The sequence below is a fragment of the Pieris rapae genome, chromosome 16 (assembly GCF_905147795.1).
Source record: "Pieris rapae chromosome 16, ilPieRapa1.1, whole genome shotgun sequence".
NCBI classification, from domain to species: Eukaryota; Metazoa; Arthropoda; class Insecta; order Lepidoptera; family Pieridae; genus Pieris; species Pieris rapae.
Window position 1 is genome coordinate 3,547,606 of NC_059524.1, and position 13,073 is coordinate 3,560,678.

The following is a 13,073-nucleotide window of genomic DNA, read 5'->3' on the forward strand; positions in this document are numbered from 1 at the left end:
ACGTATCAATAGGCAAAAGATTGAAGGTAAACCACGAATAACTGTTTAAAACGGTATATAGGGTGTTATAAACTTTTTCCTTACACGTAAAAAAAATCCTTGTTATTATATTTAATATTTATGTGCTGCTATAGATAATTCTTATTTCAGTACTGTTTAAATTTTCAAACAAATTATCTTTATTTACAAATTCGTCGTCATTTCCTAATTCCTTAATAGTCCAGGTACAATTTTACTACATTATTGTCAATGTTCATAACGCACGCCAAGTGTCAACAACCATGGTCCTGTGACATTAACAATTTTGCAAGGGTTCCCACTTCACATTTTAAAATATATCCCCAAACTTAGAGGACAAACAGGGCAGAAAATCCTGTAATGGTTGAGACAATTAATACCTACTTATTTATTCCTTGTTTAATTATATGTATTTATTTAAAAAGCACACCGATATCAAAAATATCTGATACTCCACGCCATCTAGTACATGATACATTATTTATAGGGGTTTGACTTAAGTTTTAGATGTAAGTATATTTTAGAAATGGTAACACTTAAATGAGATGTTACATTTTACAATCGCTTTGGCCATATAATGCACAGTGTACACTTTCTGAAATCGACTCTAATCTGTGTCAAACCTCAAATGAAATTTTGGGTGTTCGGTAGACGGGTCGTTATAACTTTTACTTGGCGCCCATTTCGAAAATAAATTTTATTTAAAATAGTATCATATCGTTTAAGGTTAATTATTAGAAACTTAATAAATAAGTCTTCAATTAATAATTTACATAGCGTCAACTAAAAATGCTTTTTTAAATAATCCATCTAAATAAGTGTAAAATCAAATCAACTCAAAATGAAGATGATAATTATATTTTTTATATTTGTATTGAAAAGTATACAATGTGAACCATTACCAATTGTGTTGTGGCATGGAATGGGTAAGCAAAAATTATTCAGTACTTTAATTAATTAAATTATTACATTATATACTACATTTAAACATTGTTTAAGCTTATACTTAAAGCCTGTTTTCTAGAATTCAAAGCTAATAATTGCAAGTATGGTACAATGGACTATATATATAAATGTATTTACTTGGGGGCTTTATAATATTTATCACAAATGCAAAGAAGCTATAAACTGATAAATAATTAAATAAATAAATGATGTTATTTCAGGAGACACATGCTGTTTTTCTTTTAGCTTAGGATCATTCAAAGCATTTCTTGAAGACCAAATTCCAGGTGTTTATGTAAAGTCTCTTATGATTGGTGACTCCATTATAGAAGATATGGAGAATGGTTACTTCATGTACCCAAATAAACAAGTTGATTATGTATGTGACAAGCTCTCAAAGGACCAAAAATTACACAAAGGTTTCAATGCTATTGGATTTTCTCAGGGATGTCAATTCTTGTAAGTCGATTTTACATAGGGTCATGCAAGGAATATGCTTTTTGTGTACTAAACATAAAAATAAAATATGGTATTTGTAATTGTGTGCAAGTTATTCATCATTTGCCTTCTTCATAAACTTGAAGTTATTGTTATGATACAACTAATTGTGTATAAGTATTAAAATGGAGAGTTCTTTTGACTAATTTCTGCTTGATGTTACCTGATCTTGTATCATTTCGAAATAATTTATTTTAAAATTTTTTTGCAAAATTTTTATAATATTCCATATGTACTTACCACAATGTATATGTACTTAACACAAACAAGCACATAAATAATGGTATTATACTTTTATATTTGAACTCTTTCATTTTCAGTATGATTCAAAAAATATTAGCAATATTTACAAAACCTTAGGTGTTACAAGTCTGGCTTTATCACTAAAAGATTTTATACTAAAAAAATATCTTTGCTTTCTTGATTGTAATATTAAATATATCAAACAATTAAATTGATTAAAAAATATCCATCTTTGATCATGAAAAACACATCCATATTCCAGCCGCGCTGTAATCCAACGATGCGGTGACAAGATACCAGCGGTAAAGAATTTCATCAGCCTCGGAGGTCAGCACCAAGGAGTGTATGGTCTACCTCATTGTGGTGCTCTCCAGCATCAGACGTGTGACTATATTAGGAAATTGTTAAACTATGGTGCTTATTACAGGTATGTACTGTTTTCAAGTAGAGCCTTCAAAATTTAGTATAGAATAAATTGATTAGTTGAGGGTGTGAAGATTCGAAAAAGTTTTCAACGGTTGTGTTAAATTAAATGGAGTCGAATTTGCTGTATTTGGTCAAGAACTGGTGGTAGTTTTGAAGTGGAAGTTTCAGAGGAAAAGCAATAAATTAAGATGACCATTTACTACATACGACTTTGTTTATCTACATTTAGATTACATACAATATACCAAAAGAATATATACAATTTCATTATTCTAAGATGCGGCCCGCGGGAGTTTTCTATCCATCCAATAGGGTGGAAACTATTTTATCTTTTGCCATCAGCATCAAAATTTTGCCACCACCCAATCTCGTTGGTGCCTCGATCTTTTGGTCTGCCATCTTTTCACCATCCATCTCTAAAACTAGCTACGTGCCACGATGTACGTGAAGAATATGACATGAAAATTTTTATTGTTTTTAATTATATGATATATAATGTCATGGCTATATATTTTCCGTGACTAACATTTATTCAAAAATAACATTGCTATTTTTAATAAATGTTATTACTATAGGCACGTAAGTCTAGCGCTGGCCGATACGTGGAGGGGATTGCTGCGCATGTGTACTGTGGTGCGGGGGCCGGAATGCGACTGGAGAGCCAATCGACGCTCTTCATTCCGCTAGGCCCCCTCAGGTACCTTATTTTTTACTTCTGCGCAAAAACGGTCAGCGCTAGAGTTTCGTGCCGCTACTTGTAGTACCTAATAGATAACTTATTCCACTGGAGACCCAAACGTCTTGTCTCCGAAATAGATCGCCACCGTGCGTAGGTCCTTTTTCACGGGATATTTCCAGAGTTACTTTTTTAACACTCCGATCTTACCATTCTCAAGATGACAAGTCCAAGGTAGTATTTGGACGGAAGCTTCATCAATTACTTTGGGTTCCCTGTCAGGTACTCGATCTCGTTTTTCCTGACTATCCTTACATCGTCCCTGTTTGTTGAGCTTAAAATCTTCCAAAGAACTTAACTTAACTGAACTTAACAGAAAAGAATATGATATTCCGTGATTGATGCGATTTGTTATCTGCAGAAGACATTTCCCATCTACATTCTAGTCTAGAATGAAACGGAGGAAGTAATTAAGAAATTACGTTTTACAATACTGTTACGTAAACAATTTTTCTCACTTGTACCGGTTATGTTGTTTAATTGTACTGTTAAAATGCGCGGCTGCATATAAAATATACAATTAAATTTCAACGTGTAAACTACAAAGAAAGACATCAAACTCCACGATGAGAAAATATTTCTTTATTAATTATTTTACATTTGCATTATCACATCAGAAGTAGGGCGGCCTTATCGCTTATAACTTTTTTCTCAACAAGGAAAAAAATATATGATAGATAAATATCTAATAATCTTTATTTCAAATACGAAATATTAGCAACAAATATATTCTAACAAACCCCTTCTAACTTGTTTATAGAATAAGCGAGTGTTTAAATATACACATTGAACTGTAAATATTATCATAGCAAAGGTTATCAAGACACACATTTCTCTTGACAAGCTTAAAGCAAATATTCTTATTTGTTCCATTTAACCTTAGTATATGTAACTCTTTGGTCTATTGATTTGACATTTTACTTACGAAATAATCTTAGCACCTTCAATACAATTTTGACAAATGGGATTCAGGCTCATCTCGTTTCTGAATTTCACTTTGAATATCATGATAAAATAATATAAGTAGATACGTCAAAGATTTGTTAAAACTTCAACACCAAAATAATCATTCACACAAGTTATTCTTGTAGGAGTAATTTTAATTATTCCGTAGTAATTAACGCGAAAAAATCGCCTTTCAAATACATTATTAATCTCCGGAAAGAGAACCTCATGGGATTTGTCGTCACAGCATTGCTAAATTAGCTTTTTTATGTTGGCATTACGTCATTAGGATACGTCGTTCGACAAATCTTGATACTTATTTTTAAATATAATTTTAGTGAAAAAGTACCACAATTCTCTTCTTCTCTTCTACTGTTAAATAAAACTTTATGTTATCTTTGATAATTCTTAATTTTTCTCTTTTGGCCAGAGATTTTTTAAGAATTGTTACGCCCTTTAAGGACTTTAAATCAACACGTCTATGTTCTATAACCTCACAAGTTACAGCTAAAGTATAGTTTTAATATTTTTTGCAGTTGGCTCCAGAAGTCCTTAGTACAAGCGACGTACTGGCACGACCCGTTAAACGAAGAGAAATACAAAAAGTACAGCGAATTTTTGTCTGATATTAACAACGAAGTTACAATAAACCAGACATATATTGACAATTTAAATAGGCTAGAACATTTTGTTATGGTCAAGTTCGATAATGACACAATTGTTCAACCCAAAGAGACTGAATGGTTCGGTTTCTATGCGCCGGGGCAGGCAAAGAAATTGATTACCTTGCAAGAATCGGATTTGTATCTTAATGTAAGTACGGTATTATCTTATATCTTTAAATGAGCAATTCTTGTATATATATACATAATTGGAATCTTGTAATCGGCTCCAACGATTTTCATGAAATTTAGTACATAGGAATCATTTCTAGAAAATGTCATTTTATTTGTGTTTTATCAACTTAAACATAGAATTGCTCGTTTAGATGTCAGTCAAATAAAAATTTAAATATGAATATAATTATCTTTATTCGATAATGGTATGTAATTCGTACTTAAATAAAATTTCCAAAAAACACGATTTATAAAAAAAAAATACCGAGCTAAGCTCGGTCATCCAGGTCGTAAGTTATAACATTCGACGTATGGAATCGATGCCTGAGTAAATTTTTAGTCTGGAACTTATAAAAATTAGTAAAAAAAAATTTTTTTTTCTCACTCGGAAAATTTGTTTTGATGTCATTTTTATGCTAATTAACATAATATTAAATAACTCACGTCATATTTTTTACATTAGTTAACTCCCGGTTTATGGGAAAACTTTGGTAAACAATTTGGTAAACTTCTTCAAACTCTTCTGGAGTTGTAGAAAATATAAGGATATTTACTATATGAATCATTGTATACCATAAATTATTTGTTCCAGGATCGCTTGGGCCTGCAGGAAATGGATAATGCTGGAAAGTTGGTATTTCTCTCAGTGCCAGGAGATCATATACAATTTTCTGAGGATTGGTTCGTGGAAAGTATTCTGACTCCATACCTTGCTTAGATCATTCTCATGTTTTTTATGTTAATCAACATTTTACATCGTAGACAAAAATTAAAGAATCTCAAAGATAACTGTTATATGAATAAAAAGTTTACTCCCAAAATATTCTTTTTTAATACAGTTGCTCAAAAAGTGGCATATTGCAGGGAGGTATAGCGTTCGGAAAGTGGGCTATTACACACTCGTGCTTTTTCTTTGCCATTCCCGCACTCGTGCGTTTTCTTTGCCAACTGTCAAAACAATGTGTATTAAAAAGAAAAAACCAACCACGAAGGTTTTATTAAAAAGATTTATAGAAGTTTTTATGATATATGATTTCTAAATATTATAATAATTGGATTCAATAAGGTCGATTAGGTTTCTTTTCATTTCATATCAATTAAAAAAATATTAAAAAGAATTTTATAATATATGCAAATACGTATTTTTAAAAAGTTTACTAATAATTGGATTCAATAAGTAAGGTTAGGTTTATTATATTTCATATCAATAAAAAAAATATTAAAAAGAAAAAACTAACCATGAAGTTTTTACTAAAAAAAATCACAGAAGTTTTTATGATTCATGCATATATTTTAAAAAGAAGCTACTATTTGTTTAAATATCAGATTTAATGATTGGACTCAATGAGTTAAATTTGTTTTTCTTTCAATAAAAATAGTCTACTAAGAATTGGCTGTATGGGCCAAGTTCCCTTTGCCTACCCAGAATGGGTGAAGAAGAGAAAAAACAAGCTTTGCTCATATTCTTTGCGGTTGGCGCCATTTCCCAAAGGTGTTCTTTCGAGTTGAGTTATTTGTTGCACAAAATGAGTAATTTCGACGAATTTTTTTTTTTTGAATGAATACCACCCGAACGCAGTATAATTGCATAATATGCTTCGGAGAACAATTTACCGGAAACATATAAGTCGCTACATATCTACGTGCAACGAATTTATTCCGTAGAGAGAATAGAAAAAAAGCAAATAGTTTAATTAAATTGCTTAATTTTTTCGCAACTGTATTAAAAATAGTCGTTCAGTACACGTGCGGTACCGTCATTGCAACTCGTCCCGACTGTCAACCCTCACCTTCGGCTGCGCCTCGGCTCGGGTAGACATTCGTCGGAACTCGTTGCAATGACAGGCTTTCCGCACTTGTAATGAAATATACTATTATTTAATAATTAAGTTTAGTGCCTACTAGCATAGTTTAAAAATAATGATACATGGACTAAGTTTAACTTGCTAGTTGTTAAAAATCAACTTTGGATACCCTAAACATTAAATTTTGTTTTGCACGACATCTGTTGTCAGACATTAGATTTTATGGCTTCCAAATTGTGATATTATTATTGACATCTTTAAACTAAATTATTAAGAATATGAAATTATTTATTTTATAAATTCAGTATCTTCGGAACCTTGCTTAAAGGGACTTTTTATTTTTAATAATGTATTTTAATTATTACATTTTAAGGTTAGTTATTATATTAGAATTACTATTTACGTCCTAATTTAATAGCGAGATAACAGATATGTACTTTAACGCCATCTCTCGAACATTTGAAGTACTTTAAAGACTATTAAGAAGAAATATATAGTATACATATTTTCATACTGTCACTAGATGTCCTTAGCTTACCTAGGAAACCTGTATCCGAAATACAAATCTAGTTTTTATTTTGTTTAGACTCAATAATAATAATATGATAATAAAAAAATGATTTGATATTGATTTAGTTTGAATTCATCTTTTACTTATTTTAGAAACTGGCTTATTATAATTTTTTAATCTGTCCGTTTGAGATGTTTTGACTTTTGACCAGCTCTTTTTGTTACCTGCAGCAGAAACCTTACTCTCTACTTCTCACTCTTATACTATTTCTTAGTTTCAGTCTCATATAATATAGGAATAATTATTAAAAAAAAATTAACACTTGCAAAAATCAGTAAAAACTTATTATCAAATAATAAGGTGCACAACGGACCGGCTTTTAAACGATCTCTTAATTCACTTTATTCTAATTGTTCTAAATAAATAACAAAAATCATATCATTTGAAATAAGTGGGACTAATAATGTTTTTATAAACAAGCCTTAAGGGGTATTACAAAATGAAACTATAATGTTAAAAAGCATTATATAATCTCAATTAAAGTCTACTCTAATAAATTAATCAAGTCATCTCGCCTGATGTCTTTGTCTTTATCCGTTTGAGTTCTCACGTGGACATATACTCTCACATACCTATTGTGTTCGGATGAACGTTTGATGAAGGGCGCATTCGGCCCTCGCAATTTATGTAAGGGAAATTTGACAAGACATGACATCATGCAGCGTTCAGCGATTTTAAAACTGGAATATAATCATAAATTTTAGAAATTAGTCTATATATAAATAATGCAGAGACAATTACGAATTTCATTTATTTGTAGTTTTTGTACCTCTATTCTTTATGTAAAAATATGTATGCCACACAAATATTATTTTACATTAATGTTATAGTTTTAATACTTAAAACATATTTATGAGTAATGCACATTTCAAAGAAGACATGGGTAGAAGGAATAATATAATGATAATAATTGATTTGAAATTCCAACCCGGCAAATAATTGGCCTGGCAACTCCGAGGTAGTGCGATCGAATCCTGACTCTCTACCAATTTATTTTTCCGTCTTAGGGCACAGCTAACACTTGTAAAGTGAAAGCAAACATCGTGTGAAAACCAACAGGTCTTGGAAACACTTCGTAAAATTAAAATAAAAGCGAGCGAAGATGTAATTAAAATCCAAGAGGCACACACCACTGAATTATTTTAAGCAAAATTCAATCAATACTTCTTGTTAGTTAACAATTATAACTCACTCGTATGGATTTATGCAGTCCATTCGGACAACGTTGTAGCCAAGTTCTTGGGCCTGCTTTTGAGATTTCTGTGCAAGCATTGTGGCTAAACCTTGTCTTCTGAATTCTGGTAACACCGTCAACATTTGAATCTAAATAAATGTAAGAATCAATCGAATCAAATGTAATTTTCCACTACTACGAACTATTGAAATATTATATATACTGAATTATTCTCCTGTACTGATTGGAATGATTTTTTTTAATACGTTTGGGTAGAGCCCTGGATGATTTAGATTCGCAAATCAGCCCGGTAGATGGCGCTCTAGTCGGTACTTTAAGACTGTTTAATATCCTACTCGCTTGAAATATCATGCAGGATGTATGTGGGGTCCGCTAGTAATATATAAATAAAACAACAATTATAGCAAATAATTAACACACCGAGATTTCTAAAGCGATTCTGCGAGTAATTTTTTCTCACAGTTTTATTAAAAAATCTTTTAATACTAATCAACTCAAATACGGAGCTTTGACCACACATCACAGCTACATTGATGTGTCAATAATTTTAAATTAAATTAATTAATGTCGTGTCCAACACTTCTAACGAACATAACCAATTATAGTTTATACCTTTCATAGAACCTTCATACTCTCTAATTTTACCTGAAAAATCTTCGTTTCCTGAAATATATTCCATAAATTTGGCGTCTCTTGCAATTTTGCTGTGAAGTAAAGAAAATCCTTGACGTTCGGGTCCTTAAACAACAATGTTTTAATGTATATTATGACATTATTTGTAAGATATCTAAAAATACTATAGTTGCTGATATTATTTAAAGTTTTAGAGAAAATACAAGGCTTTTCCGTTAACTTTAATTGGAAATAAATATTTTGTCTTAATATAAATAACGAATAATTAAATATAAAAATCGTATGTAAAGCGTGAACATTAAGTTCGCTTTTTATTTTATTTAGTATACTGTTAACCTTGTCTGATTCGGCCCCGTTGTAATATAAAAATAATTTCTGGCAATGTAAGTTTGAGCTAAGTTGGTGTTTTGAGAGTGTAGCAGAGAGATGTTTTAAGCGTGCGTGAACTGACTTCATTTTCCAACCTCAAAAATCTTGTCAAGTATGTAGTAAGGCATCTATAGATTTATAATAAATTTTTCGATTTAAATTATGTAAATTCTATTTGATAATCTTGTCCTATGACGATGAATATAGATTAAGGACATACCTGTCTATAAAAAGCGTAGTTCCGAAGATTTTTGGGATCCACAGGACTCAACGCAAAGTTGACACAGAGCCCAGCAATCGATCCATCTTCTGTTTTCGCATAGATTGAGTTGCCTATAAAACATTTATTTACAAAGATGTGGGTGGAGTTGAAGGGTGCAGTTCACAAGAACTTTTGACGTGACAACGTCTTATAAATTGGTTTGCCGGGTGACACTTCAAGAAACTGCGTTACGCTCCACTCACGTTATGCGCTCACAATGAGAGCGAGTGAGAGGCACGCGTCCCTTCCACTCGGGCATGGTTAGCCCGCCTAAGAGCGAGAGAGACAGACATATGAAATTCAGTGCGAGATTCTTTGTATAAATAAATGTTTTAAATTGTTAATATTATTTCATCCTTCTTCCTACTATACGAATGAATATTCACATTAAAATTATTTTACCACTCAAAGTCGTTGTCACGTAAAACTTTCGCCCGTATACCGACTTTACAGGCAACCAATTTTTTTATTCACTCTCATTGACCCTGTAATTTATTAGTTGAAGATTTAAATTGTGAATTAGACGAAGTTAATTGACATGTTTATCAATGACGAGTAACTAACTTTTCAGGGTATTCACACATATTGGATATTCTTACTACAATGAATCATAACAATATATATTACAACACATACTTGTCAGCATATGCTATGTATAATACAATAGTAAAACAGTTCAAAAACGTTTTCTTAGAAAGCTTTGCAGCCGTCATTTGCATGGTCTATTGCAAATGTTTGGGGCTCGTTCGGACTATTTCAAGTTAGATACTCTAGAACTCCGAAGTGTCTTCATTACGCTTGTTGATTTGTTTAAAATATATAAACTTTAATACTCATACTAACCTTCTTGCAAAATTTTCTTTTCTTTGTAACCCTAGAGTTACTAGAACTAAAAGTCTTCTATACTTACCTACGGCTCGCTTATCTGCTACTTTTAATGGTCAAGTGAATAGGTATGAATTGATGAAAATATTGATGTTTTAAAACAATCTACAAACTTGCCGTAACATTGTTTATGATGCTGTTAATGAGGTTTAAGTATGTATTTCGTTTTAGTTAAAAAAAAATTGTGGTTGCTTATTATTTTTTTCCTTCCTAGCTTGTTTATATTCTGTGTATAAATTGATGCATGTGTGTGTTGTTTCAGAACTTATAAACAAATTAGTTTATCAGTTCAGTAGTTAAGTTAGTTAGTATAAAACTACGAGTATGTGAAGTGCTCCTCCATTTATTATTGTCCTGGGCTTATTATTATTATGTTAATTTAATAGTTATAGATCTATGTCTTAATTAAAATGATTACCTTGTTTTAATATTCCAATAATATATTCGTCGATTGCTCGGTCTTCAGCAAAATTGATATGGCGTGAACGAGACAGTATATGATTACTAAGGTAATGCTGTTTTATCAAATCTACAGCCATTTCCTGGTCTTTAGCTGTTACTTGCTGAATTATGAACGCTTCGTGCTGGAAATATAACTATCATTATGGATTAAGGCTTCAGATTGCATTTGTTTTTATTATGATCAGCCTTCTGTATCTTATAGGTCACACCCGGGTAATTAAAATAAACGACGATTTTAGGGAGCCCCACTCTTGGTTAGCAATCATTGCTTTGGGCATTTGTAAAAATATATTTCGAGTAATTTAAAGGTTTGTTCCAATTTAAACAACTTTTAGACTCAGTGTCGACTATACTTCATGAGTGAAGTATATTATACGTATAATAATATTTCGTATACCTTTCGTATACCTAAGTTGTATAACTCACTTTTTCTGGTTGCAATAAATCTTTTATTCCAAAGACATTATGGCAGCACATATACTGATTCCAATAGAATCTATTTTTAAATGGCGCAAATAATTTTAATGATCTTATAGTACCCATTTTTCACAAACAATTTTAATAAAGTATGGGTTCAAAACTGATGATAAAGATGTTGTCAAAAAAGGCTATCAAGTAAGATTGTCAGAGTTTTAAAGAAGGCTGACGGCAAAGAGGATTAATATTGTGAAACACAATTATTTTTTTGTCATTATTATCCATAAACATTATTTAATTAAAAGATTTCGCATTAAGTAGGTACTTAAACTTTAATAACCGTATAACGATTTCGTTTTAATTTAAATAAAATTCTATTGATAATGGTGTATGTTTGGCATTTCATATATTTATGTGGTTAGTACTAAAACCTTAAAGTTTTAAAAAAATTGATATAATATTTATTAATTAGTTTATTGTAGCTTTCACAAACCTTCCATGTTTGGGTCAAGATTCGATTGATGCCTCATACGACCATACAGTTTTCTCAACAACTAATCCAGACGAAATTCTAGAAGATACAACTCCAGATGGAAGAAGATACTGGCTGGCATCAGGATTAGATGAAAAATCCATGATCAATGAAAACGACGAGGAAAAAGATGAAAACTTAAAAATCAAAATAACCACCCTCGTGGAACAGACAATATACGATACAGAACAGAAAATAAATAGTGTAAAACCATTAAAAGACCAACACAGAGAGCAAGCGCCTTACAAAGCAGGCTTCATATTGAGTCTAATAAAGAAATCTAAAGACGTCTTAAATGAGCTATTCAATGTTGCTATACGTCACAAAAATGATTGGAAGGCTCTAGAACAGCTAAAAGTGTTTGAGCTGATTGTTCATACAAATGTAGATACTACGAATCTGGTCAGACAGCTTGTTGAGATACATATACAACACATGAACGCCACTAATACAGGTGAAAATAGAAAAAGAGTGGTATTATTGAAGTAATAATATAAGGTTAAATTTATGATTGTAATGAATTTACGGAAGATTTTACGGTACATTTATTTAAACAAATACATAATATAATTATGAAAAAAATAACTTTGCCCGTTAATAAATACGAACAGTCTTACACTGTGTTAATAATATGTGGACAAGTTTCAAAAATTATAACTAGTAAAATCACTGAAATCTATCAAAATTTGAATTTATATTCAAATTCATACACTTGATGTTTAAAATGAAAAATCTACCGAGCAATGGACTGTACGAAACTGGATCTCCTAAATGCATGTAAACTATAAATATAGATTTTCCGTACGAATAACTCTTCCCCAATTTGTATAAAAACCGTAACCAAAGCTTTGCATTTCATAAAACAAAAGAGCATAACAATGGAAAAATGGAAACTTTTTTTGGCTTTATACAATGGAGTCTAGGTGAATGTGAAATAGATATATTTTGTGTGTAGGGCTGACCGGTGGTTTTGGATATTATCACCTGATTAATGGGAAAATACAGGTTATTACAAGTGAAATATTAAGTAAAGTAAATGTATAATAGTTTCATAATAAAATCAAGGATGACTTGTTACCCGTTTGAAACTAACAAATTCTCTCACGACTTTTTCTGTGTAGTCTATTGTAGAATGAACTTTAAATCCTAATACTTTACCACAGTTATCGAGTTATAATTATTAAATTCATCAATATATGAATTACCTATAGTTACATTACTGTCAATAGAAAAACAAATGAAGTAAGCACCTCATAAAACTAAATATTACAGGCTTAACTTATATACGTCAAAAA

General features: G+C 31.0%; 3 protein-coding genes across 3 annotated transcripts; 2 read left to right on the top strand and 1 right to left on the bottom strand.

Moving 5' to 3' along the window:
- The first annotated feature begins 600 nt into the window (after positions 1–600).
- On the top strand, positions 601–5,471 carry LOC110998108 (palmitoyl-protein thioesterase 1). The gene is made up of 5 exons (XM_022266568.2): positions 601–944; positions 1,185–1,422; positions 1,967–2,131; positions 4,348–4,624; positions 5,240–5,471. The coding sequence occupies exons 1-5, from the start codon at positions 860–862 to the stop codon at positions 5,363–5,365; spliced, it is 891 nt and encodes a 296-aa protein (XP_022122260.2). The 5' UTR covers positions 601–859; the 3' UTR covers positions 5,366–5,471.
- Positions 5,472–7,507: 2,036 nt separating this feature from the next.
- On the bottom strand, positions 7,508–11,406 carry LOC110998064. Its single transcript, XM_022266495.2, has 6 exons — positions 11,256–11,406; positions 10,786–10,951; positions 9,441–9,553; positions 8,864–8,956; positions 8,216–8,346; positions 7,508–7,703 (listed from the first exon to the last, which is right to left on the bottom strand). The coding sequence occupies exons 1-6, from the start codon at positions 11,370–11,372 to the stop codon at positions 7,508–7,510; spliced, it is 816 nt and encodes a 271-aa protein (XP_022122187.1). The 5' UTR covers positions 11,373–11,406.
- A 223-nt stretch (positions 11,407–11,629) lies between these two features.
- Positions 11,630–12,267, top strand: LOC123689884. Its single transcript, XM_045631767.1, has 2 exons — positions 11,630–11,663; positions 11,729–12,267. Exons 1-2 carry the CDS (start codon positions 11,630–11,632, stop codon positions 12,265–12,267), a joined length of 573 nt encoding a protein of 190 aa, XP_045487723.1.
- Positions 12,268–13,073: the final 806 nt, after the last annotated feature.